Source organism: Strix uralensis, chromosome 14 (assembly GCF_047716275.1).
Source record: "Strix uralensis isolate ZFMK-TIS-50842 chromosome 14, bStrUra1, whole genome shotgun sequence".
Taxonomy (NCBI): Eukaryota; Metazoa; Chordata; class Aves; order Strigiformes; family Strigidae; genus Strix; species Strix uralensis.
Genome location: NC_133985.1, coordinates 11,650,939 through 11,676,016, shown reverse-complemented (window position 1 = coordinate 11,676,016; position 25,078 = coordinate 11,650,939). Strand labels below are relative to the sequence as shown.

The window sequence follows — 25,078 nt, the reverse complement described above, 5'->3', positions numbered from 1 at the left end:
AAAATCAGTTTGGCTCTCTAAACCATTTCACCACAAGGCCAAAAATGCACTAGCTGTGCCCAAGGTTCAGGAAGGAGAAGACTGGTTCACTCCTCTTGACAGCAACTAGCTCTGAGATCATCTCAGCTGTAACATGAAACCACAGTCAAAGAGAGAGATAAAAAAATGATACTAAGACCACAAACTCCAGCCTACAAAACTTGCTAATTCTATTAGAATTGCAGATTTTAATCATCAATACAATTCAGTGAACCACTATGGGGCCAGACAAAATTACATTTTCTGAAAAGGTAGTGGTAAATTCAGAAGCAATAAAGGGATTAATAGTTTCCATCCCCCATCCAGTTCATTGTTTTAATGTTTAATGTCATGATTTTGTAGTAGGAAACATTTAGTTCTGTAAATCTGTAATGGATATATTACATTTGAGCATATACTGATAAAAGTGATTTGCAGGATTTGAAAAACAGGACAATACTCTCCATTACTAAAACAAGCAATGGATAACATTGCAGACAGCTCCTTGCAAACAGCTGTCATTACACAGAGGAAAACATGCACTGTAACAGTTAAAGTACAGCACTAACAGTTGAAATATTCTGCTATAAGCTTCAGGACCGGTTTCTCTTGATTGCAGGAATATATTATTTGTTTGCCTCACTGTTGGCTTGAATTAGACAGTTTAATAGCTTTTAGCATGCACCAAACTACATTTCTAATTATATTAGAATTCTCATTACCAGCAGAGATGGTAAAAGACCTCCAAATAAATTCAAAAGCAAGTTTTTTGCAGTTCCTTCCCCTCACTGTAAGGTGCTAGCACAGCTAGTCCCCTACAAGAACGGCTTGGCTTCTATAAAATGTACTTCAGAAATGACACCTGTCATTTACCCTACTCGACCTACATGTCAAGTAGGCTTAAGTAATGACAGACAATAAAATGCACTTAAGGAAATTAAAGCAAAGAAGAAACATGGAGCATTTTAAAGCACAAAATATTTGTAAGTTACATGCTCTGTTGAAGTTGAGCACTAGAAATCCTGTCATTCCCATCTTGATTAAATTGAAAGTCAGAGGCACAGACATTCATGAAAGTTTTAACTATGTCTAAGCAACCTCAGCATCACATGGTAAAGCTACACTATTGCACTTATACATTACAATATCTAGGCATATAGGTAAGGAAGACAAGAGAGGCATCACTTCATTGAGTACCTAACATACACTTCCAAACAACCTGAAGTGCTATTTCCACTGGACCACCGCTAGGATACTTTAGTAGCAATATGCTTTTGATACAGATGATAAACATGTGTTTGTTGATTAAGCAAAGCTTAAATATATAAATATGTATACACACACACGTGTACATACATACAGAGCCACAACTATGGTTGTGTATACCAGAAACCAAAATACAGTGTGATTGGAGTTGACAATCTTTAAGTCTTGCTTGCAAGCAAAAGGATAAACAATAGTTTACTAACTTGAAGAGAGAGTGAGAAAACAGGACACAGACACCAGCTTTAGAATACCCTTTCTGGCTACACACTTGCACCTCAAGCCAGTCAGCAGTGGCATTAACAGGTACCAACACAATCAGGAAAGTGCACCGTTTTATTTGTGAAGGTGCTCTGATAGATCCAACATGGAAGTATAGCTTATCCTTTAAAAAAAAACAAAACAGAAGAGTATGCAGAACCATCCACCCCATGCCTGCAAGACTTAGACTCTCTTCAAGAAGCAAATTAGGTGCATGGATTTTTTCCCCCCTACCCTTGCATAGGCAGCCAAAAAGAAAAGTACTTGCAAAGGAATATATACACTTATTCACATAAAATTAGTTCAGACACTTCAGAAGCTTACAAATAAGATCATCTTCCAGCCTCCAAAAGCACAGCAGTAATCTCCTTGAACTCACCTCTGCTCAATGCCAAGATGTGCATTGATACTGGCATATCGAGCTGTGCCAGTGAGATTTTTGTCTTCTCTGTATGGTATGTGTTGCCTTGTCCTGTTGTCCCGGTACTTTTTGGCCAAACCAAAGTCAATAAGGAATAACTTAAAGAAAAATGAAAATAGATTATATTCCTATATGAGCAAGGAATCCCCCATCTCTTTCACTAGGCATTAGCTACATTTTAAAAGACATCCATCCACACAATGTAATAGTCTACAGTTAAGAGGAAGCAAAGTAACAGTGCAGAGTTGCAACTAGCTTTAACTAGTCAATTCAAATACTTAATAGTGAATTAGTTCAAGCCTTTTCTCATTCCAGGGGAATAGATTAGATTGTGCTGCTCAGTATCTGTAGCTTAGTTCTACGACTATTTTATGTTACTATTGTAGTTTGTATCACATTAGCTCCATAACTACATTGCACAATTTAGGAAGGAAACTAGTATGTGCTAAAGCACACTTACAAACCCACTCACACTAGTTTACACATACAGATAGTTAATGGCAGCTCAGCAGCTTAACGCAAATGATGTATATCCTGTAGTGTTCTCTAACTCTCAAAGAACACTGACCGTTCTGCAGAGCATAAGGCCAAAACCTTCAACAGCAAACAAGGCATCTTGCTTTCAATCGTATGCTCATTTCAAGACTACCAGACCACTATCACAGCAGCATGACACACTTGCTGATGATATTAATACAGCCAGGAAGCTAGAGTCTAGTACATGGAATCCAATTTAGGTTTCTAATAACCAAGCTTGCCCAGTGATTTGATATTTAGCAACAACTGAGTGCGTGCTAATTAGTGTGCTAACAGCCAGTCTATCTACAAAGGTTAATACAGACTGTACCTTGTGACAAGATTTTGGGACTAGGCAAAAAAAAGCTGAGGCAGAAGTACGGAAGGAACATTTCAAATTCTAGCAATCAGTCTTCAAGCTACAAATCATCAGGCTGAGCTCCTGAGTCCAACACTGGATTAATACTACAGTATCAGGGACTACAACCCCTACAGATTAATGAATACTGCAAAACTAACTTGGGTGGAAGAAGGAGATGATGGAAAGAAGACAGTATCACCTTAAAGGTGATTCCAGCACAGAAGATGCAGCTTTAAATGCAAACAAGTATGGGAGATTGACCCTTTGTTTCAGTCTTGGATGCAGGTATACTTGCGTATCACTCTGGCACACTGGAAGTGCTGTGAGTTACGAAGTGACACTCAACATGGAAGTATCAAAGGTACTGAAAGACAAAGTTTCTGAATTGCATGGTAGGTATGTTTTAGAATTCTGGTTGAAGAAGACTTTCTAACTATAGTAGTCTAGACAGGAAAAAACAATGCTTAAAACCTCTTAAACTACAGATGTCAGAGAAGAAAACCTTGAGTTGAAGTCTTGCAATGATTTATACACAACCACAAAGCACAGCAGTTCTACATTTGCTGTTCTAGTGAAAAATCACCCTGAAAGCCCAGAATGCTTTCAGGAAGAGGACACAAAACCAAGTTTTAAAATCATCTACACTGGTCAGTTCAGAAAAGTGGGGGTCTTGTGTTTGTTGCACCCGCCACAGTTACCACTAGAGGTAGTTATTCACTTAGTGAGCACGGACATGTTCTCCAGCTACCAGGAAATCAGTGATTTTGATACTAAACTCCTAAAGCAGATAGTACAAAGCTTCTATGTGATTACTATACTGCAAATGCAACTATCCTGGAAACAAAGCCTGAGCTCAAATGCAGTCCCTTATTTTCTGATTAAAGCTTTCTGATCTGATGACAGCCTCTAATGCATAGTTTGCAATAGCTACTTTTGCAGGGCCTTTACCCATTAATTTAAGCAAAATACTATGCCTTGAGAAGGAAGGAAAACCAAACGCTATACGCAGTCAGAATATTTTCACTGCACATTTAGTTACAAACACTTTAAACAATTCAAAGTCTTCACGTTCTTTCTGTAATTCTGGGGATCTTGCCCTTAATTAACGATACAAAGGGACAAAGTCACAGTTCATGAATCAAAGTAGTTAACACTGGAAGAGTACCTCTAGTACATAAATAGCTGGTGTCTAGCCCTGTTTAGCACAGACATGGTAAGACTACTTTCTTCAAAAGAGTTCTAAAAGTAAATGATGCCTCTGCCTCTTCCACAGCTGCTACAAGCTCTCAATATTAGACCTGAATAAAGTAATTCTGCCTTCTCTCAAGAGGTATGAGTAGATCCTCTTAAAAAAAAGGAATCAATTCAGCAATACAGACCTGTTTTACACTAGTCAATTAACTGGATATTATTTTACAGCACTGATTTCTCTGGGGAAGTTTACTCTGTTCCCTAGCTTAGACTCATTCTGTATTTCCCATTCCAGATAGGTGTAAGACAAAGGAGTAAGTCCATCTTGCAAAGAGTTAAGTTGGAAGATACAGCCTGATTTGGATGAGCACAGAATGTACTGATGCCAGCCAGCAGGAACACAGATGTATTCCCACAGATAACCTCATACCACCTTAATTCTGTTTGTTGCACAATCAGCAGGAAACTGGAGAAATAGGGCAAGATTTTTGCCAAGAGCAACCAGAGAAGTAGATCAAAGTCTCTGCCTCAACTGATAAGAAAGTTTCAGAAGCAGACAACAGAAGCCTGCCAGCTTGCGTACAGCAGCTAGCTGCCTCAGATTTAATACATGAAGACTATCATTGTGGAAAGCTATGGACTGATTCTATGGCCAAACTCCTGCGCTATGATTCATATTCAGCAATTTCCAGCTGTCCTGCTATGAACTGGTGTATGTCTTCATTTCTTTCCATTTCATCTTCTCTTAAAGAGTTAGGAGTACTACATTTAAGACTACACGATAAACTCATGCTTCTCCAAGACACAGCTTGCTGGAGTAATTTGTTTTATAAGCACAATGGATGAAGATACAGGAGTCCTCATTACACATTTGGAAAGATTTTGAACAAAAACTGCAAGGGAAGGCATCTGGCTGAAGCGATAACAGAACTTCTCCACATGCATTCAAAGACACTGCAGGAACCCTACAGGAAAGCAAGCAGACAGCCCTGTGCAGAAGCCCTGCTATTTCACTAGGGTGGCTGTCTATCCTTCAAAACATTCAATAAATCTATTGCTTTTGAGTTTTAAAGGACAAAAATACAACCTGCTTCTGCATCAGAAATCAAGCACGTACATTTAGCCCCTTTTAATATCAAGTTTAGAAATAATTCCACAATTTAAACAAGCGCCACAGGGAAACATCTTAGTAATGTTACATGTTTGCCAAGTATGTCTGAATAATGCCAACATAAGAGGTGCTTTTGCAAGGTCTACATTCTCCAGAAAAACAAAACCAAAAACAAAACAAAAATAAAGCACATGAATTTGGGGTTGAGGTTGGAATAGGAGACAGTTCAGACCTGGTTTAATCCTGAGAAAGATGGGTCCTGAGAAGTACTAACAGTCATGCTTCTTTTCCTCTTCCCCACTGGAGATTCTAAACACTGAACAAACAATAGAGGGTGGCAGTGCATCAAACAGTATTGCTTACATTGCAACAATGGCCGGCGCAGACAGGCAACACCGAGGCGTTCGAGAAAGAATAGGGTAGCCAAATGCCATCCTTCTTCCATCAAGCACTGTAGTTTTCAAAAAACTATATATGTTTGTTTTGGTTTTTTTTAAGGAGAAAATTTGGAAGATGTGACAAGGTAAATTTCAACTGTGAGCCACTCCAAAATGGCACTGCCTTGACCAGGGATAGCAATGGTGACATTTGGCTCTATTAAAAAAGGAAATTGAGGTTTTGCTTACAAAAGCATCCTTTGGTTCCACAAACTGCCCTTCCCCCAAAAGACATTTAGAAAAAATAAATCTTCAGTAAGGAAGAGGTAGAAGGCATTTAGTCACCTTAAAGTTTACTTTCATAAGCATGCAGGGCTTATTTCTAGCAGAGCTGAAAATTCATCTTTTAAGGTGGGAGCAAAATTTCTCCCAATCACCAAATTCAAATTTGAAAAAAATAATCTTTTTTTTTTTTTTAAATATAACTGACAGGAAGCTACTGGAACAAGATTACCATGCTATTCTAGTCTTTGTGGCTGATTTTCTTTAAACTGTGTATAGTCATCTCTAAAAAACCCAAAGCTACACTTAGTTACAAAAAGAAACAAAGTAAATACTGTATGGTGGCAAGTGTTCCCTAGATAAAGCATCTGGTTCCAAACTGAAGCAACCCATTCCCTCATTTTTCTCATGTAAACCTATTGATTTGCACTTCTGGCAAGAACCACCTCCCTAATCTCTAAAACCCTGCAACAGTAATGAAACCCATGCCCACAGACAGTGTTTACCACCATTCATTGCGTGGCTCCCTAACTAGTCTATTAATGGGAAAAAAATAAAAATGGTGTAAAGGCAATTTTGTTTTTCATTTCAGCTGATGCAAATCTAATGTGTTCCTCCACTAAAGTAAGCACAGCAGCAATTTCTAGGCCATTAATCCACATCAAGATGAAACAGAGTGCAGCAATGCCAACCTAGCATGACTGTGCAAAAGTACAGAAAAATGGCCCAAAAAGAACAATTGGAAATCAGAAACTAAAACTAGGAAAAAAAATTATAAAGTTTAAGTAATACTCTAAGTCATGCCAGAAATTTAAGGAGCCTAACTGCTCGACACAGCAGAGAAAAATAGAGCTCTACAGAGTGAAAGTATGAAACTTGGGAACAAGCAAAGTTTAACAGCAACAGGATTACATAAAGACTGCCTTTCAGCTGGACTTACAAGCTTTTCCAACAATTGTTGTATCTGAACATTCAGTGCACTGCACCTCTTCAGACAAGAGCTGTTATCTCATGTTAATCAAGCTTTCCCCTTCTAATGTTCATGGCCCTGAAGTTGGCATTCATACAGGCAAACAAAGGTAAACATTTTAAATACTAGTAGTGCCTAAAGAGAGGAGACATTCTTGGATGGCATATAGAGAAGATAAGTGGGAATCTTGCTTCCAATAAACAGCTTGATCACGTGCATTTGTCCTGAAGTTAATTTCTATTAAATAGCATGCTTAATGCATTGCCAATGCTGCCTGTCTGCCCGAGCTCGACATACAAATTGCAGGATTAAGTATATTTCACTCAAGAGAACTAAAAATAAAAAAAAAGTTTTCTTCTATGTAAGCTTTTCAACAGGAAACATGCACTTCTGACTATATTTACCCATCCAAACAAATGCAACAACCTCAGCCCACCCCCCCGCTCTGTTTTTTTTTTTTTTTCCCCCCAACAAAGTAAATTGAGAGCAGTTTTTTGTTGTACAACATTCAGGTACTCTACAACTTAAATTCTCCATCAATATATTTGCATAGTTTCATTTATTTATAAAGGCAATTGATCTACATGTTGGCTATTAGTCATATCCACAGTTCTGATGGCTGAAGAGTTCTCTTTACCAGTCTGTCACTGCAAGACTTAATGCCCTGATGACTGGTAGGTCAGCAGCTCCCATGTTGGCACAAATTCTCTTCATCCCAGGAAGTCAGCCCCAAAGCCAAAGATAAGACTTGACTTTATCATTGAGGAAAAAAATGCTGTTAAAACAGTCATCTCTATAATGAAACTCCATCACTGAAAAAAGTAACTAAGTATTCTCTAGGGTTAGTTTATAGTCTTGTTGCAAGCCCAGAAATCATCTTGCAATCAAGCGCATCTCACAGGGTGGGTCAGACCCACATGTGTATGCCACTGCATTTCGAAGCAGACACTGAGAAATCCAAGCTCTCACATCAAAGAACCATGGTTTAGCATCCAAAACATCAGTTTTAGCAATGAGTTTTAAAAAGGTTGTGCAGCTTGAATCAAGTAACGCAACCATTCCCTTTGGATCTTTTAAGCAAAGAGCATTAGACTAACCTTATTACAGTGACGCCCAATACCCATTAGGAAGTTATCTGGTTTAATGTCTCTGTGTATAAAATTCTTTGTGTGCACATATTCAATTCTACTGATCATCTGCAAAAAACAGCAACAACAAAACAGGTAAGATTTCAATGAGCACAATACAATTCACTTAAACATTCAGCAAACATGAATTTTTAGTGTTACCTTCTTCTGCAACTTAAGTTTATATATCTGCCTAAAGAAAACCAAGTATTTTTTTTTATGCTGTTCAAATAAATTTATCTTTCTTATATGGTAAAATTCCACAATCTTGGTCAGGCAATGGCAAATTAAATAGCTGAAACTATTTCCCACACATTCAAGTTCATGTTCTAACTACAGTGTCCCACTGAGTAATTTTTTTCTTACTTCAAACAAACGTTTTCTTTACCTACCACAAGACAATTTTAAAGCTCATTCCCTCCCCCTGTCCCAGTTATTCATTCATCATCAAATGTCACTTTTCCAGGTAACAGTTTTCATAGAGCAAGTAATAACTTGACTGTGGCCCATACTGTCATATCTAGGCTACGGTGATCCAGGAATAACAGTTAGCAATAAAGACTCAGAGAAACTATGGCACATCTGTATCATCATATACAGTCATGCATTTCCTGTGCGTGAGATCACGGCACATGCGTTTATGCGGTACAGCTTTCCAGCTACTAAAACAGTCTTCACACAGTCTTTAGCAAGTTGAATTGTTACAACATCATACCCTTGACAGCTGTTCTACTGGACTATGCTCTAAAAGCCAGTTCCGTGCACTGATATCATACATCCTGTCTATGTCTCCCAGATGACAACTAATTAATGTTTATCATCCAAAGAAATACTGCAGAAAAACCATACAGATTCCCTGGAGACGCTGTAACACCCAGACTCCAGCTAACTGAGCAGGCAAATGGCTCTCTAAAAGCAAGCATACCACTCACTTAAAGCAGCTGAGAAGAGGGACAGCTGACCTTGTCTCCATACAAATGCCATGAGCTTCCTTGGCCAAGAGCCTGGGATTCTACGAGCATCTGGCTAAGTGACAACTTGGTACTAACAAACATCAATTACGTAATATTAGATGAAATTTAAACTACCACTGAAAATTCCATTCGAGAAACCCTTACTGCCTTTCAAGTAGCTGAAGACAGCACAATCAAGTTATTTGTTAAATAGCAAGAAATAAATATGGCTGGCCTTTTCAAATGCCGGCCATGACCATGTTGAAAAATATCAATTGCTGGAAAAAGACTTAACAGACTTCAGTTTTAGAGGCCTTGATTAAGCTTGAGGTAGAGTGGCATCTCCACTAACAGCTTTAAGAACTGTCTTTAAGCACCACAACAAGCAAAACAGTTTTTATTAGCCCATGGTCTGGTACTAGAAGTTACAGGAAGTTGGGAGGGCATAGTGACATTCAGTAAGAACAGACCCATAGACCCTCATGTTGCCCACTTGTCACTGCTGCTGGCCAACACATAACAGGTTCCCACTGATTCATATCAACCGTAACTGGAGACTGGTTCAGACCTCCTAACACCACTCCTATGGCTGCTATCAGGAGTTAATCCACTCATATTAATCTCAATACTTTAATAAAGTTGCATTTGTTAGATCTGCAGCATCAAGGAGCTGGATCTGTGCTGCCCTCCCGCTACAGGACTTTGTAGGTCACTGCACACAGAAGCCACCATTACCTCGTTCCTGTATAGGTCAAGTGTACACTTAGCTATATACAAGACTGCGTAACAGTATTTAACTCAAAGAGAACCACATTGCACAAAATACTTTAGGGGTTTTAACTTCCCCACAGTAAGATTTGTACGTACCTGGTCTGCTAACATAAGTACTGTTTTCATCGTAAACCTGCGAGAACAGAAGTTGAATAGGTCTTCAAGGCTGGGACCAAGAAGATCCATAACTAGAACATTGTAGTCCTTTTCTTGACCATACCACCTGCAACAAAAAATTATTCAGCATTAGCAGAAATCCTAGTGCAGCTCAAGGTACCATTAGCCCTCTTGGCTGCAAGGGCACACTGCTGACTAATGTTCAATCTTGAAAGCTAACTAAAAACTAAGGATAGTAGTGTATTACTTTTCCTAGAAACAAAGTCTGAGGACAAAACAGAACACACAAGTTGGCAAGTGCGTATGCATGTTTAATTTTCCCTTAAGAGGAAACACTACTACACTTTAGCAGCAACTGAAATACCAAACACCAAAATCAAAATGCAATCAAAGCAGAAGCCGTTACATGTGCTGAGGTGTGTGTAAAAAGTCTGAACTGAAACTCATCTGCAGGACACCTTACGCTCCCATCATTATATCCTGTGATATTTAACTTCACAGAAACATCTTTAAATGCTTTAAGGCTTTGTTTGGTATGACTTCTCTGCAACAGACCAAAGCAGCTCATGCAGTTAACTCATATACTACCTCTTTGTTCATTCACCTGAATTTAACAAATGGCAATCAAATTCTCCTGTCCTAATAAGTAGAAGATAACAGCTCTTTATCAGGTTTTCAACATCATAAAGGGAAAAAACACTCAAGTATCAAAAGCAAAAATACAGATGTAGCAAATATCAATTTTAGCCAAGCAGACTGCGATATCCACCCTTAAGTGTCCGATATATCAATTTGGGGCACAAAATGATATGTTACCAATGTTGTGAGGACAAGCAGGCAGCCTCCCATGCATATTTTTCCTTCCAATCCACGTCTAGCATTTCCACCACAGCGCTGCTTTACGTTATCTGCAACTGGGGGATAGCATTTCACCACCTAAGCTGCCTGAGAAGACCTGGAGTCACACCCTTCACTTCTGCAAATCTCAGCTGTGAATTTCCATACTTTCAATGGGCACTGAAAGACAGAACCTGAATATTATTCTCTACAGTCCTTCTGCACACTCAAGATACCTACAGTGAAGAGAGAGGTGTGTGTGAAAAACTGTTTATGAGGCTGCACTGAGTACTAGTGCACCACTGTAAAGATTCAACACCTTATTGATCAGAAGGCTGCATTTTGCCTTTCCTACGCACCTAGTCCTTACGACAAGGACCTAGTACCAGCAGTCAATGCATAAGGCACCGACCAACTCTATCCTGGAGGAGTCTTGAAGTTTCCAACAACAGTGGTGCAGACAAGATACACCAAGAATATATCCCATAATAAAAGCATGCAGATAAATAAGAAAAAAATCAAGATTCAGCTCAAACACAGTAGTAGCTAGGGCTTAGAAGATCTGCATAGACATTTTATTTCCACTTTAGGCAATGACTCCAGGAGACTAAAGCATAGTTGTCTGGAAAATAGTTACCACTGATAAAGCCGACAAATTCCTTGGTACTGACAGGATTCCAAGCTTAGCCAGGGTAGTAAAGTAAAATGTTTACAAAACCTCAGAGAAAAGATTCTGTATTTGGATTTGTTTCAGGAACTTCTGGCCTGCATATTCCCACTGTCAGGAATCTAGCAGAAACCATGCACTTTGTAATGCATTGTTATAAATTTGATAAAAGTTATATCTACATGATATATATATTATCATACTCATTGTTTTACAGGTCAGTCTAGGACCTTTATTCATTCCCTACATCAAGAGGGGATGCAGAAAATATGCATTTTGAAAGTAGTCATTCAAATGAAGTGTCAACAAAACAGTTTTCCTCCAACATGTTAATGATCATACTAATACTTACAGTATCAATTATCAGGTTTTGCCTTCTAAAAATTCACTGAACATACTATGATATACAAAAAGCTTGCAAGTGACACAACTAGGAAAGCATGCTGATGGTATTATTTGATAAAGTCTGTAATTTATGAAAAGGTTAATATTCACACTGCAACCTGACACCAAGCCATGAAACGCAGACATTTTGAAGAGACTTGCCTAGCTAGGCCCTTTTAAGGAGTGATCAGTTTCAACTGCGAGAGCAACTAAGAAGAGTATTTAAAAATGCTATGCAGAGATCAAGAAAGAGACAAAATGAGATGCTGTCAAGAAACCTTCTTAATTGAACTACAAACCAGCTTCAGTTCAAGAATTACTGACTATACCTGTACGTTCACTTCCTGGTTCCTATCAAAGTCACCTATGCAAACAGCTGAGTAGTTTTGACAAGGCTATGTAAACAACTCCATAGGGCACAGCTGAAAGTGAAACATCTAGAGTAATGAAAACTGGACCAAATGACCTGACTAATTATGGTCATATAAAATTTAGGTTTGTCGTAAAAAAGTCTAAAGAATAATGAGTTGAATTGAAGCATTATAAGGAGTAAATCAAGATCTAGATAAAATATGTTTTGTTCAAGAAATGGAAGTCCAATTCAGATGCTGAGTGCAATTGTTCAGTACAGTAATGGTTCAGTGCCCAAGAGACTGCAGTATAAGGGAAAAGGATCAAAGATCAGTCTTCAGCTGAGCTAAGAAAATTTAGTTACAGCATCACAGAAAAAGTGAAGCTGATGAAAAGGAAGCCTACCCTGGGAGCTACATTTTAAAAAGCATTTGGTTCCTCTATAGGGATCTCTTTGCTTCTTAGTAAATGCAGTAATTCAGGTTGATTGCACAACCTCCATTTGGCCTACTTCTACATATGCACAAGAAAATTTTAAGTCTCCTGACCATTTTGCACTGGTGGAAAGCAGAATCAACTTTGCAAGACAAAGAAATAAGACCGGAGCACCTAACATTTCATTTTCATGTTTACCTGTCTGTAATTCCTCACATCTCCATCACAATTCCACATCTATTCATTTCACTACCAGCAACTAAAAACTCTGATAGGGTCTTGGAGTAACTTGTGCTTTATTTACTTTGCTAACACTGCAAGTAAGTTTCCATTTCCCTTGGAACATTTCCAGGGAAAATGGGATTAAGAAGTAAGGCTACATTATGTCCATTCAAAGTCTACTAGCTGCTACTACTGGCAGCTCTGAGTAAAAAATGTTAGAAGTCTTGGCTCTTCTTATGAAACCTTGGATACTATGATACATAAGGTCTTGGCAAGTACTCCTTACTCTCCTATTCACATAATCAATGTAAAATGGCACATAAGCACACATCTTGGATGAGCACAAATTCAGAGCACTTTGGCACACAAGTTTTAACACTACTGGGCTAAAGTGCAAAACAATACGGCAACAAACTCAGCGCAATTCTTAAAAAAAAGCCAGTGTCTCAAAGAGAAATCTTCAGAAGTTCTAATACTGCATCAGCAATGAAACTTGGAGTTAACTACTAATATGAAGGAATGATCCATACAAAGCCCTGGGCAACTACTAGATTACACTAACATCTTGGAACACAACTGTCCCACATGTCTGTTAGAGCTCCACAGACCTTTTTTTAAAGCACATTTGGAAGTACTCCCTCTCATACTAAAGCTGAGGAGGCAACAGCAGCAATAGATTTTAAGCAGGGAGAGTTTTGGAGAGGAATGGAAAGCAGGAGCAAGAGATTTAACTACTTGATTGCTCACTTTATGCAGTCATTACCCACCCATAGTTACATACAATGTATTGTTTCAAAAAGAAAAGTTAAATTACTAGATTAGGAAAACTCGTTATTTCTCTAATTCATTCCCACAGTCTTATATGACCCATTAGGACATAATTCCTAAGGAGAGAACTGTATGGATTATCACCAGCTTTCCTGAAGAACAGCAGTAGAGGATCTTATTGAAGTCTACATAAAACATTAACAGGACAATATTAAGATTTATCCCTGAGCTAGCAACATAACACTGTAACAACTGATAACAGCTGTTAGAACCCTACTCCGTATGCAAGCTGTAAGGTGTGCCCAAGCTCACACATGTATGAAAAAGCTTAGTCATTCTCCATTGCCTCATCTGTTTAAAGCTACAGATGAAATTACTACAGATCAGTTAGAGTACAGTAAATATCCTTTAGGAAGCTTTCCAAAGCATAAAGATTGAAGAGTGACTTTAATTTGACTTCAGTGACTTGTCCAATTTGAAGGACTAAGATTCACCACGTCAACAAGTTTCAAAATCATGTGGTTTAGCAGCCCGATATATTGCCCCAGTGTATGCACACAGCTGAAATTTTGTAACATCTTGAATTTCAATATTTGTAGCTCTATGCTGAACAACTAAGTCACATGACAGTGGTTTGAACGTATTCAGTTTCCAAATCCCATACAGTAAAGCTGGTATTATGCCAGATCACATAAGTGAATGTTTACTTGAACTCATGTGGGGTGGCTTTTTTCATTTCCTTGACTAACCTTGAGACAAACAAGTGAAGTATTGATGCACATCTAACACTTAGAAGCAAATACTGTAGTCATGTCTATTCAAACTTAAAATCCTTTCCTGTTCTCAGAGCTGCATCTTTCAAAAATTGTATGTCTACTTCAGCAACTGCATATTTTGTAAATAATGTCAATGACAAAAGAAATATTTGAGCAAATGTTTGTCAAGAGCTTGCTTTCTCTGTTAAAAAAACCCAAACATTTCCTTTGGTTATTATAATATTCTCTTCACATCCAGTGTATCATCCTTTGAAAGGGTCAAATTGAGGTAGGTCAGCTACAAAGAGGTGGGTGAAGGGCTAAAGGAATTCAGACACAGGCCATGAAATTACAGGCCCAGTTTCAGACTACTGTACCACTTACACAATTTTAGTAGATAACCAACAGTTTTATCCATTACATCGGCACTTGTAATTACAACAAGCTAACAAAACCAGCACGGTTACCAAAGCTGTGTGAGCTGGTCACATGATGAATAAATGAAAAGGATTCAGAAGATTCACATGAAAAAAAAAAACTTAGATTCAGATCAAGATGAACTAAATTACTGAATAACTGTACAGCTGTTAATCACTGGTAAAGAAACCCCAACTCCCATCCATTCTGAAACCATGAAGCCAATAAAGGCATTGTCACCATTAGCAAAATGGCACATCATTTTGTCTACAGCTGCTTATACACAAACCCAGAACATCAGCTCAGTGTCACAAGAAAGTGTTCCTAGTACCAGAGCAACTATAACAAGACTATTTTGTTCCAGCTTAATAAAAGGTCTCCTCAATCAAGACCTGCTTTCCCAGGTAACTTATCCTCCACTAAAGGCTTCTGTCAATTCAACCACTGACTATTCCAGTGGAGGCTGCGGCAACCTGGAATTACAAACAGAACTGCAGAAGGTCATGCTTTTCAGAGACAAAAAAAATATCTCCTGGTGCCTCACTGCAAGGAAGTACAATGCTTCTGTGACAAAACCTGAATAGCTAAACTCTAACCTTTAGACTTCCAGAAGCCTTTATAGTCACATTTAAAAAAAAAAAAGGCTGATTTGGACTTCTTTGATGTTACATAAAATTCTGCCACTTTCATAATTCATAGCGTGTGACCCTATGATTACTCTGTGTAGTCCTATGCAATTAGTCCCCCATCACTTGGGCTCTCAAACACCAAGTGGAAGAGTTCACATGACAAAAATGGAGATTGTCAGAAGAACTAAGGTGGATAAAAAACCTATTAAAACAAAAAAATGTACCATGAACAAGCAAGCTGGAAAGAACTTACTACTAGAATTACCTGAGATCACCTTATTAGTAAGTCTGACAAGTCAGCAGGCACATGAGGGTGAATATGCAAGTCTGGAAGGTCTCATGAACACAAAGGGTTCAGACATCCTACAGAAAACCAAATGACACTGAACTGATGAACACTCTGGAACTGTATTCCATTTCTGCAAGCACTAAGTCATTTATACAAAAGTTTCTGAACTAGGCATTAGTCAGATAATGTGACTAAAGAGAAAACAGACCTCCCTATAATCATATAGCTCTAATATCAGGCATCACTGAAAAATAGTAAGTAAGCCTAACCAGTAGAAGTACAGGTATTCTACACAGAAACTGTGAAGCAATCAGTATCAATGCTTAAGGCAAGCCCTGTCACCAACATTCAGGAAAAGAAATCCAAATCAGAACAGGGACAGAAAAGACACTTCAAGAAAGATGGGAAGGTGGTGACCTCTGTAATCATGTATTCAAACAGCTCAGCAAGGCAGCTATGGAGTTATTACAGATATGCAACTTTATAGAGACAGGAGGACTGTAATAGGGAAAAGGTTATTAACAAAAAAAAAAATCAAGTAAGAAATAAATAGGTGCTGACTGCCTATCGGTACAAGCATTTATCTTTAGGCACAGAAGCATTCTCTCTCTGTCTGACAACAGAATCATGAGCGCTGCTGTGCCAGCCTAGAAAGTTTTAACATTGCACCTGACTGATTCACAGAAAGAACAGCATGTTGTCCAAAACAGGTGCTGGATTTGGACCAAAGTGGTCCCTTCTGGTCCCATGTTCTAGACTTCTCAGGACAGACATCTCCTGACAAATAATGATGTTTCAGACACACTGGGAAGTATGTTCTGCCTGGAAAAATATACTACTTTGAGTATTAACAGATACTAAAGCAACACACATAAGAGGTGAGATTGTAAGATTCATGTCTAAATTAACACATTTATATTTCTAGTTTATCTCCCCTGAAGCTGGAAAAGCACTTCTTAACTGTTAGCCAGCTAGGCGTAATATAAATGAACTTAACATAATATGGCATGACTGAAATACTAAAGTGGAATATTTAGCAGATGTCATCTAACATTAGTTGCCATGGTGAGTATGAATTAGGCCACCCAAGTACTAAATAAAGAAACAGCAATGAACACCCTACACTATGAAGTTAGATAGACTCTATAAATAAAATTCTGTATCAGTTTTTGTACAGTTAGGAGAGAAATATGAATGTGAAGTATGTCGGTGCAACTCATGTCTAAGCAATAAGGTCATTTCATCCGCCTGGTGTTATGGTGCATACATACTTTCATGTAGATGACTTGCTGTTTTGCTAGCTGTTTAATGAGGTACGTTAACACCTGGTAGGAAGTGAGGAGAACCCAAGTCAAGTTTCTTACATAAAAGTCAGAATGTTCAGTTCAGTTGAGAAGGTAAGCCATTAATCTGCAGATACAGGAAACATTGCTGAGGAAAAGTGTTTCAGTAGTACCTCTGCTAATCACCTGTTCCAAACAAGAGTAACACTGAAACTGCATATTTCTGCAGCTGTTTCTGCAAAGGCTGAGCTAAGGCAAGGAGAAAAAAGAAAAAGAGTCAGAAAAGGACAGCTTCATTTGTTTTCAAACTGTGGTCTCTCTTGGATGCTTCTAATGAGTCCGTGAAGACCAATTAAGACAGAAGTTTAGATTGTTACAAAACATGAAATAGATTTTGTTTAAAGACATTCATTCAGTAGGAAAATTTAAGGTATTAATGTAAAAGACTAGCTTTCAATTCTACTTTGAGCTACCACAACAAGAGGCTTCCTCTTATCTACTAGAGTGGTTCTGCCCTCCAGTATGCAGCCTTAACAATAACAGAAGGTTAAATTAATAGGAGGGTCTATTGCTAGAACCTTCCTCCTTCTCACTTGCAGACCTAGATGAAAGTATTGGTTTTACCAATGAAAAGACAGAAAACTTTTCAGATGTTATCTGACTACTAGTTTTGGTTTGGGGTTTTTTTTTTGGGGGTGGGGTTTGTTTGTGGGTTTTATAAGTATTTTTCCAGTGCTGTTTTTGGTTTCTTTTTTGGTTTTGGGGGTTTTTTTCTGCTGTAGGAAGTTATTGGGAAAACAATTAAAGAAGGTGTTTGAGGGGTGTATTTACAGATTTTTTTTTTTAAGCGCTGCTTAAAGAGATCAATCTGAAGTGCTCAAGGAAAAATCCATTGTGAGAACAACCCTAAGATTACCAAACTTGACCACATTTTTCCATTACATTACTTAGTGAAGATGAATACAGGCAGTCTTATTAATTGATTATCCAACAACATGGCAGTAAGCAACCAGAACAAAAACTGTAGATGCTTTTATAGATCTTTTTTTCCCCAGATACTTTACAATATGCTTCACTATTTATAAGATTGCATAGTGACACATGGGTGTCAATACCGAATTTCTCTACATCAAAAATTTTGCAAGAACTTACTGCATTGAAAAATTCAGAAATGTAAGGATTTACTTGGTCAGTTTGCAAAAGAATGTTGAAAAAAGTCACCAAGTCAATAGCTTTTGGTTTTTAAACTTACCAATGACTGAACTTAAGTATCACCTTGATTAGCTTCACATGCTGTACAGTATCTCTTCGGCCTTGCCCACACAACAATACATGCAATATCTGTTTCACATTCACTAGGCTCTCTTCCTGCTCTTAAGTGCAACACTTCTAATACATCACCAATAGCCACAGCTGGTTCCAGCATAGCTGTTTTCCTTTTGAAACTGATAACGAAAACAAGTTATACCATGACATTGTCAGGAGAAAAATCTGAAGCCCACTTTTCCTTCAAAAGTACATCTGAAAGAGTACCTAAAGGTAATCTTCATCAAGGATAGGAACAATAGTTGATAAATGACATAAATGGTGAAAAATCAAGAGTGGCTGTCACTGATAATTCAAACAATCACTTCTGTCAAGAGCACTTTAATGGAGTTACACTATGAACAAAACATACAAAAATCACCACTCTGCTGCACTCCTCCAAGCCAGAACCAAGAATTTAGGACTAAAGGTAGATAGTCCAAACTAATAGGATCAGTGCCCAGTTAACAAGATTACAGCTAAAAATGCTTTGCCACTGAAAAAGCGAGGAAAAAAGAAAAAGACAGCTGATGGCTGAGAACAATGAGAATAAGCCCAGCAGAATACTGCCGACTTTGCATTGTGTCCTAAAGGCAGATCAGATTGTTAAAACGCTAAGCTTGGTTCAAGAGCTTTTTGTGAAAAATGAAGGTAATAATTAAGCAAAATTTGTACATCAAGAACAATCCATAGCTTAAAAATCGGTAGAGCATTTATGTCAGGTTTTGTGAAACTCCGGAGACAAGTTCAAAAACTTTGCTACTCTTCCAGGAAACAATAAGCTGCAAAGTCAAAGATTTGCTAGTCTAAATGGGTTTAGAATATTCAGAGAATAAAGACATTCCAATCTCAATTTTTGCTATTTTATGTGCAAACAATGCGTTTTGTTACAGTGGGAGTAACCAAGGCCCCTTGTTCACCCTCCATGACAAGTGAAGGCTCACAGTCGATCCCACAGAAGCAGTATCAAAAAACTTTTAACTCCAAAACTGAAATTTTACTCATTAGCTTTCTTGTAATCATCTAAAAAGGTCATCAAGTCAACCTTAAAGGCTACAATTTCCTAGAACCAAGCAATTTTTAAGTGACACTCCAGATACGCTCTTATTACCAAGTCTGCAACCACATCTAAAGGGCAGAATTCAGTTTTAAGAACAGATGTTCAAAATGAATGAGCAATCCATACTTCACCTATCATTTCAGCCTAGTGAGTCAAAGAACCACAGTAGACCACTTTAGTAAGGCAAAGCCACATAATGCAACTTCTACTAAGTTGATCTTGGCCACTGCATTACTTAAGTAGATGAAAAATAAGAGAACAAGTCCTTCATTCTTAAATAAGGAATACAAGATTATGTGCCTCTGTTTCCCAGATGTGTAGCACTGAGATAAAAAAGCTGCTGAGCCCAGCTTATACAGCATGGCAATGGGAAAAGCTTAGAACAATTCCTTAATTTTCTATCAAATGCTCTGTTTGTGCTGTTGTTTAAAGGTGTCACATTACAGAAATTTTAACAAATGTATTGAAAGATTTTCCTTCAACTTGATTCATCCTTCTAAATATACTCAGCCAAGAACAGCTTATTCCGACTTGACAGCATACCATTATAAAACAATGGCAGAACATGTATTATCAATTACACATGCAAAGTGACCTAAGTACAAAGTCATACATTCTCCCAGCTTAGTTGCTGCCAAAAACGCATGTCAGAAAAGCTTGAATTGTCTGAAACAATATACAGTTATTTCACATCGGTCTTACTCTTTGTAATCTCCCATTCAAAGGCATATCCTTGTTAAGCACCTTAGCGATACATCTCATTTGGTAGGCCAACTCCTCCCCCTTAGATTCAGAGTACCATGGATTCTACTTCTACTAAACACATCATATTTTAACATTCGTCACGAGAACTGTGCTGGGTACCCTGCTCAACTTCCTCTTTAAAAAGAGAAACATAAAAATACTATTTTGGATTTCTTCAAGCGTCACCAGATGTCATACAACAAGACAACAACTAGTAACAGAATCCTAGGCAAAGAACCAGTCAAGCAGCATCTGGTACATACAAATAGATTTAAAATTAATGCTGCTTCTGAAGACAAAAAAGGTATTTTCAAAAATTCTGAAAGACCATTTTCTAGAAAAATATTACAAATATTAATGCTGTGAGAACCTGGAAGTGAAAACTTTTAAGACTCACTGACATCAAACAGATCACACACCTTCAGCACAATAAGTCTGTAAATAAATTTGAGTTGTTTTGAGTATTGCCTCAGTTGTCTGTTCTTGTAAGCTTGGGCGGGGGGAAGGGCAAGGGAGGAGTTGTGTGTTAAAGAGAGGTTGTAGTTCCCCTGTGGTGGTGAGACTACTAAACCACAGTCACTGGTTTTACAGAAAACAAAGTCAGATACAAGAACATCAAATACAAAAGAAAGAAAACTTAATGACTACTGTAATTGAAGCTAGAAGCAAGTTTCTCAACATGCAAGACTACTCCCAGTAGCTCAGCCTTAAATAAAACACTCTCACAAGGCATTTTAACCAAACCCAAGAACTTAAGCAGTAGTTCGCTCCTGTTACATGGAAAAGTTGAAAGATTTGCAACTTGGGCCTCACTACAGCACCAAACGTTCGTTTACTTTTTTAAAAAAAATAGTTTAAGAATGCCTGCTTTTCCAGTTTTGCAATGAAATACCTGATACCCACTTGCTTTGGCTGTTTTCCCAGTTATCCCTGTTTTAGCATGTAACTACACTGTGATAGCTTTCCCAAATGCCATTTCTATTCTTTCAGTTGTGAAATAAAGGCACCCGTTTGAAGAAAGGAAGGAAATTGTAGTCTAAAATAAAGACTAAATCTGTTTTCACATAAGCAACTCCATTTAAGCTGCAAATATTCTGAATTCAGGTGTGTTTATTCTATCCCTGCAAGAGGCTGTAGTGAATGAGGACAGATGGTCAAGACAACTCTGCTATACAGCTCCAGCTTACATTCAGGACTACAGCCAGTTGTGTTTAGGGGGGGAAGAGGGAGGAGGGGAGCTATTAACCTCAGAAACGCAGATTTGGTTTAGGTTTTGCTAAAATTAATACATGATTTAGAATATGGCATCATTATGACCTTACAATAGACCCTACAGGCCACTATTGATACAGGTGCACATACAACAAAGTCAGGAAAGGGTTAACAGATTAAATGGCATCCACAGTTTGATCCAATATCTAAATTGAAATAATTTCTGCAGCTCAGGGAACACAATTCCTTTATGTCATAGTGCAAACATAAGAAATACTAACTTTGAAAACAATTATTAAGTTTTAAAAAAGAACAACTTCTTGTACAAAGTTCTTCTGGAGAAAAGAAGTTTCATGTAATCTATTCTGAAGCATAAATTCAGCAGTTGGGAACTAACCCAGTACAACACCTCAATAATCTCAAGAGAAATAACTCCTCCTAGAGTCTCCTGCACCAGTGATTTTCTTCCAGATCAGTAAATTATTAAACACTATTTAAAGTTTCAAACAGAATATGGAACAAGGAAGCTGCATAACAAGCAACTGTGAGGGATTAATCTTGGCACTTTAACTATATGGAAATCCTAGTGACGCATCTGTTGCGGGCAACAGAAAGGGGCTGCCATTTCATTCCTGGTTGAGGTTCTCTGCAGTCTCAAGCCTTGCAGCACATAACTATGAAAGGAAAAAATACATGCCTAAGCACGTCCCTTGTCCCAACACGAGAAGGGGGAGGGTTAATCACGTCCATCCGCCATTTTCTGAGCGGAGGAGGAAGACATGTTGGAACAAAAAAAAAAAAAAAAAAAAGAAAGCAACAAAAGAAAGCAGCCATTTCCAGTACCGGCTTCAAACTCTCAACCTCATCAAGAACACTGGCTCTCACCGAAACAGTCTCACACTTTGTTCTAATCACGACAAGAATTTCTGACAGCTCAGGAACTGCTCTAGATCTCACTTTCAAAGCACTGTATGTACGGATAAGAAAAGACAGGGGGCCGGTGGGGAGAATACCCAAGTAGTTGTAAAGCTTGGAATGGAGCATTTTCCCCGCAACAGCCCAAATCCTCCCAGATAAATCTCTTAAATGGTGGTGTCCTGCCTCACACTAACATTAAAGAAAAGTCACTGTACTGGCATACATGAATGATTCCTACCGTATATGTGGGATGCCAACTCCTCCCTGCAGAATCTTGTATAGTTTGCTTTCATACAGCAGCTGGGGATGTCTAGCCTTCTGAGACTCCAACTTTACAGCAACTTCCTACAGTGAGAAGGAACAAGGAGTCAGAGCAGAGTGTCCACCAAGCACAGCCTTGCCACTGAGGTTTAAGGAGCACAGTACTTCAATATCCCCCACACACCCCTGCTGCAAATGCTTTGAGGTATAATTTTTTTTTAAGCTCTCGGTGCTCAACGTCCTGCATTTTGTTGCATCTTCAAATAAAATCCATATCGTGATGATTTGTACAATAAATATCCATCCCAGGTCATGAAATTGAGCTGGAGATGTAAAGTCTTCAGATCCATATAAGTGAGGAAGAACATACGTGGGTGTTTCTTCTTTACAGCTCAGAGCCGTGAGGGGGAGGAGGAAAAAGAAAAAAACAAGGAAAAAAAAACAGCTTAAGAAACAGGGGATCTTCTTTGTTTCTATTACTGTTGATGAAAATGAGATAAAGTATTCCCCAGCTGAGAGAGAGGAGATAGATGATTGGCAGGAGAGGGACGACTTTGGCTGCTCATAAAAGACAAAGTATGTTTTCCCACAATGGTGGTCTCCTCTCTCTAACGCTCACAAGCGAGCTATGCAACTGCTGGGTGGGAGAAACCACGACCGCACGGCTCCGCCGTCGGAAGAGGCAGGCCACCCCACCAGCGATGAAGGCCCTCAGACGGGGGAAGCCCCTCAACCCCGGGGTACACACCTTCAACTCCCCCACCCCGCGGAGAGCGGCTCTGCCACCCTGGCGAGACGGGGCCGGCCGGTGCCTCGCAGGCAGCGATAGCGGGGACAAGGGAGGGGGCAAAACCAGGCTTCAAGTCGGCCTCGGAAAGGTTATCGTTGGTCTCCGGTTCCCCTCGAGGTGCGGAAGGGACCGCGCCGACGGGCTCAAGGAGGTGAGGGAGTGCGAGCCGCCCTTACCTCCCCGTTGGTGATGTTGATCGCCAAATAGATGTCCCCGAAGGAGCCCGACCCGATCTTCCGCACCAGCTTGTATTTGCCTCCGACAATGAACTCGGCCTTGGAGCCGCTGCTACTCGCCATGGCGAGGGGCGGCTGAGGGGCCCTCCCGGCGCTGAGAGACTCGGGGGAAGAAAGAGGGCTCTACCGCCGCCCCAGAGAAGGGGAAAGGGGCAGGGGAGGGAAGAGGGGAAGGGAGGGGGGAGGGGGGGGGGGGGGGACACGCAGAACAAGGGAGGTTGGTCCCCGCTGCTCAGCTCCAGCCGGGCCCCTCCAGCGGGCGCCCCCCTCCGCAGCTCTGTCCCGCTCCCCGGCCAGGCGGCGCCCGGCTCTCGGCGCCCTCCAGAAAGACAAGAGGCAGCCACCGAGGTGCTGTGAGGGTAGGGAAGGGGAGAGGGGGGGGGGAGGGGAAGGGAAACGAGAAGCCCGTTGGCTCCGCCGGGTCCCGGCTGCCGCCGGCCCCTCACTCGGCCGCCGCCGCCATCTTGTCTCTCAACCGCTGCTATCGCGGACACAAAATGCCCCCAGCCTGCAGCCGCCGCTTCTTCACCGCGCGGGGCACGCTGGGAACGGGGCGGGGCGGCCAGCGCGCATGCGCCGGGGAAAGGCCGCCTGCTTCCTGCAGCGCGCCTGCGCGCGGGTCTGCGCGGGCGGGAGGAGGGTGGGGCGAGGCCGTGCCGTGTCCTCTGCGCATGCGCACTCACCGCCCGACCGCACAGCCAATGACCGGCGTCGCTCTTCACCCCGGCTCAGGACCAGCGGCTCGTCACGTGGCAGCTGCGCGCATGCGCACCACTCGAACCCGAGCCCGGGCGGAAGAGGAAGGAGAGAAGCATACGTGCCCTTACCCTCTTCTTAAAGGGACAGGCGTCTCAGCCCCCCGCCTCGCAGGCCTCGCTTGGGCCTGCCGCGGGCGCTGCCCTAGTTGGGGCTGAGAGCAGGGGAGGGTCGAAACCGCGAGGCTCCTGCTGAGTCTCCTGGGTGTCTGCAGTGCCCCCCCACCCCTGTGTCCCTCAGGCAGTGGGGACACAGCTGGACATTTGCCCTCGCTTGGCCGTGGGGAACAGGAGGTGAGGCGGGGTCAGAGTCACCACCATGACGCACACTTCACGCCTCTTTTATGTGGGTTGTGACTGGGCTGCTGGCGCTGTTTCAAGGTTCTTATCAAATCCCAAAGCCCAATCTGCATGTACATTAATGGTCTGGGTTTGTATATAAATGAATCCACAACAACCTGTCTCCTGTCCTTCTGCGGCGCCAAGGCCCTGTGGTATCCGCAGCCCAGCGGGTTGTAGGGTTGAGCTGAGGGACCAGTGGCGCCTTCCCCGCTCCTGTGCACACACAACATCTGCTTCATTACCCTTCCCTGCTCAGCCTGCCGCATCTGATTTATCGCTCCAACCTTCAGCCTCGGCCTGCTCAGATTGCAGTGCACAGCACTGCAGACCCTGGACAGGCCACAGGCATTTCTGCCAGGAGTTTTTCAATCCAGGTGAGGATTCAGAAAGAGCCTGAGGAGGTTGTGGCCCCCTCACAAGGACAACACCATGGGCAGAGCCACCTGTCATGGCCACATCTCAGCCTTCACATGGCCAGTGCATTCGGCTCCTCTCTTTCCCCAGATTGCTTTGACCCAGCAGCTCGTGCTCCAGGAGCTGTTTCTTGCTGTCTGTCAAAACCAAGATCTCCTTCATTGCCCCCTCGCTCGGCGCTGTGAGTTTTTCCTTTGCAGGAACACAAAACTGTGAATTCCCAGTGACTCATCATCACTCCCTGTCAGAGTGGCGTCTTCTGCTG

At 40.6% G+C, this 25,078-nt stretch overlaps 1 protein-coding gene across 4 annotated transcripts in view; it reads right to left on the bottom strand.

Moving 5' to 3' along the window:
* Positions 1–23,849, bottom strand: part of CSNK1A1 (casein kinase 1 alpha 1) — a 36,622-nt gene extending 12,773 nt beyond the window's left edge. For 3 of the 4 annotated variants that reach the window (XM_074884037.1, XM_074884039.1, XM_074884038.1), the window contains exons 1-6: positions 23,243–23,849; positions 22,254–22,360; positions 9,719–9,845; positions 7,869–7,967; positions 5,375–5,458; positions 1,922–2,061 (exon numbers count right to left, since the gene is read on the bottom strand). In XM_074884037.1, coding sequence (XP_074740138.1) covers positions 1,922–2,061; positions 5,375–5,458; positions 7,869–7,967; positions 9,719–9,845; positions 22,254–22,360; positions 23,243–23,365 — 680 coding nt within the window. In that variant the 5' untranslated portion in view covers positions 23,366–23,849. The remainder of the gene's footprint in view (positions 1–1,921; positions 2,062–5,374; positions 5,459–7,868; positions 7,968–9,718; positions 9,846–22,253; positions 22,361–23,242) is intronic. The other variant, XM_074884040.1, reaches the window with a different exon arrangement.
* Between the last annotated feature and the right edge of the window lie 1,229 nt (positions 23,850–25,078).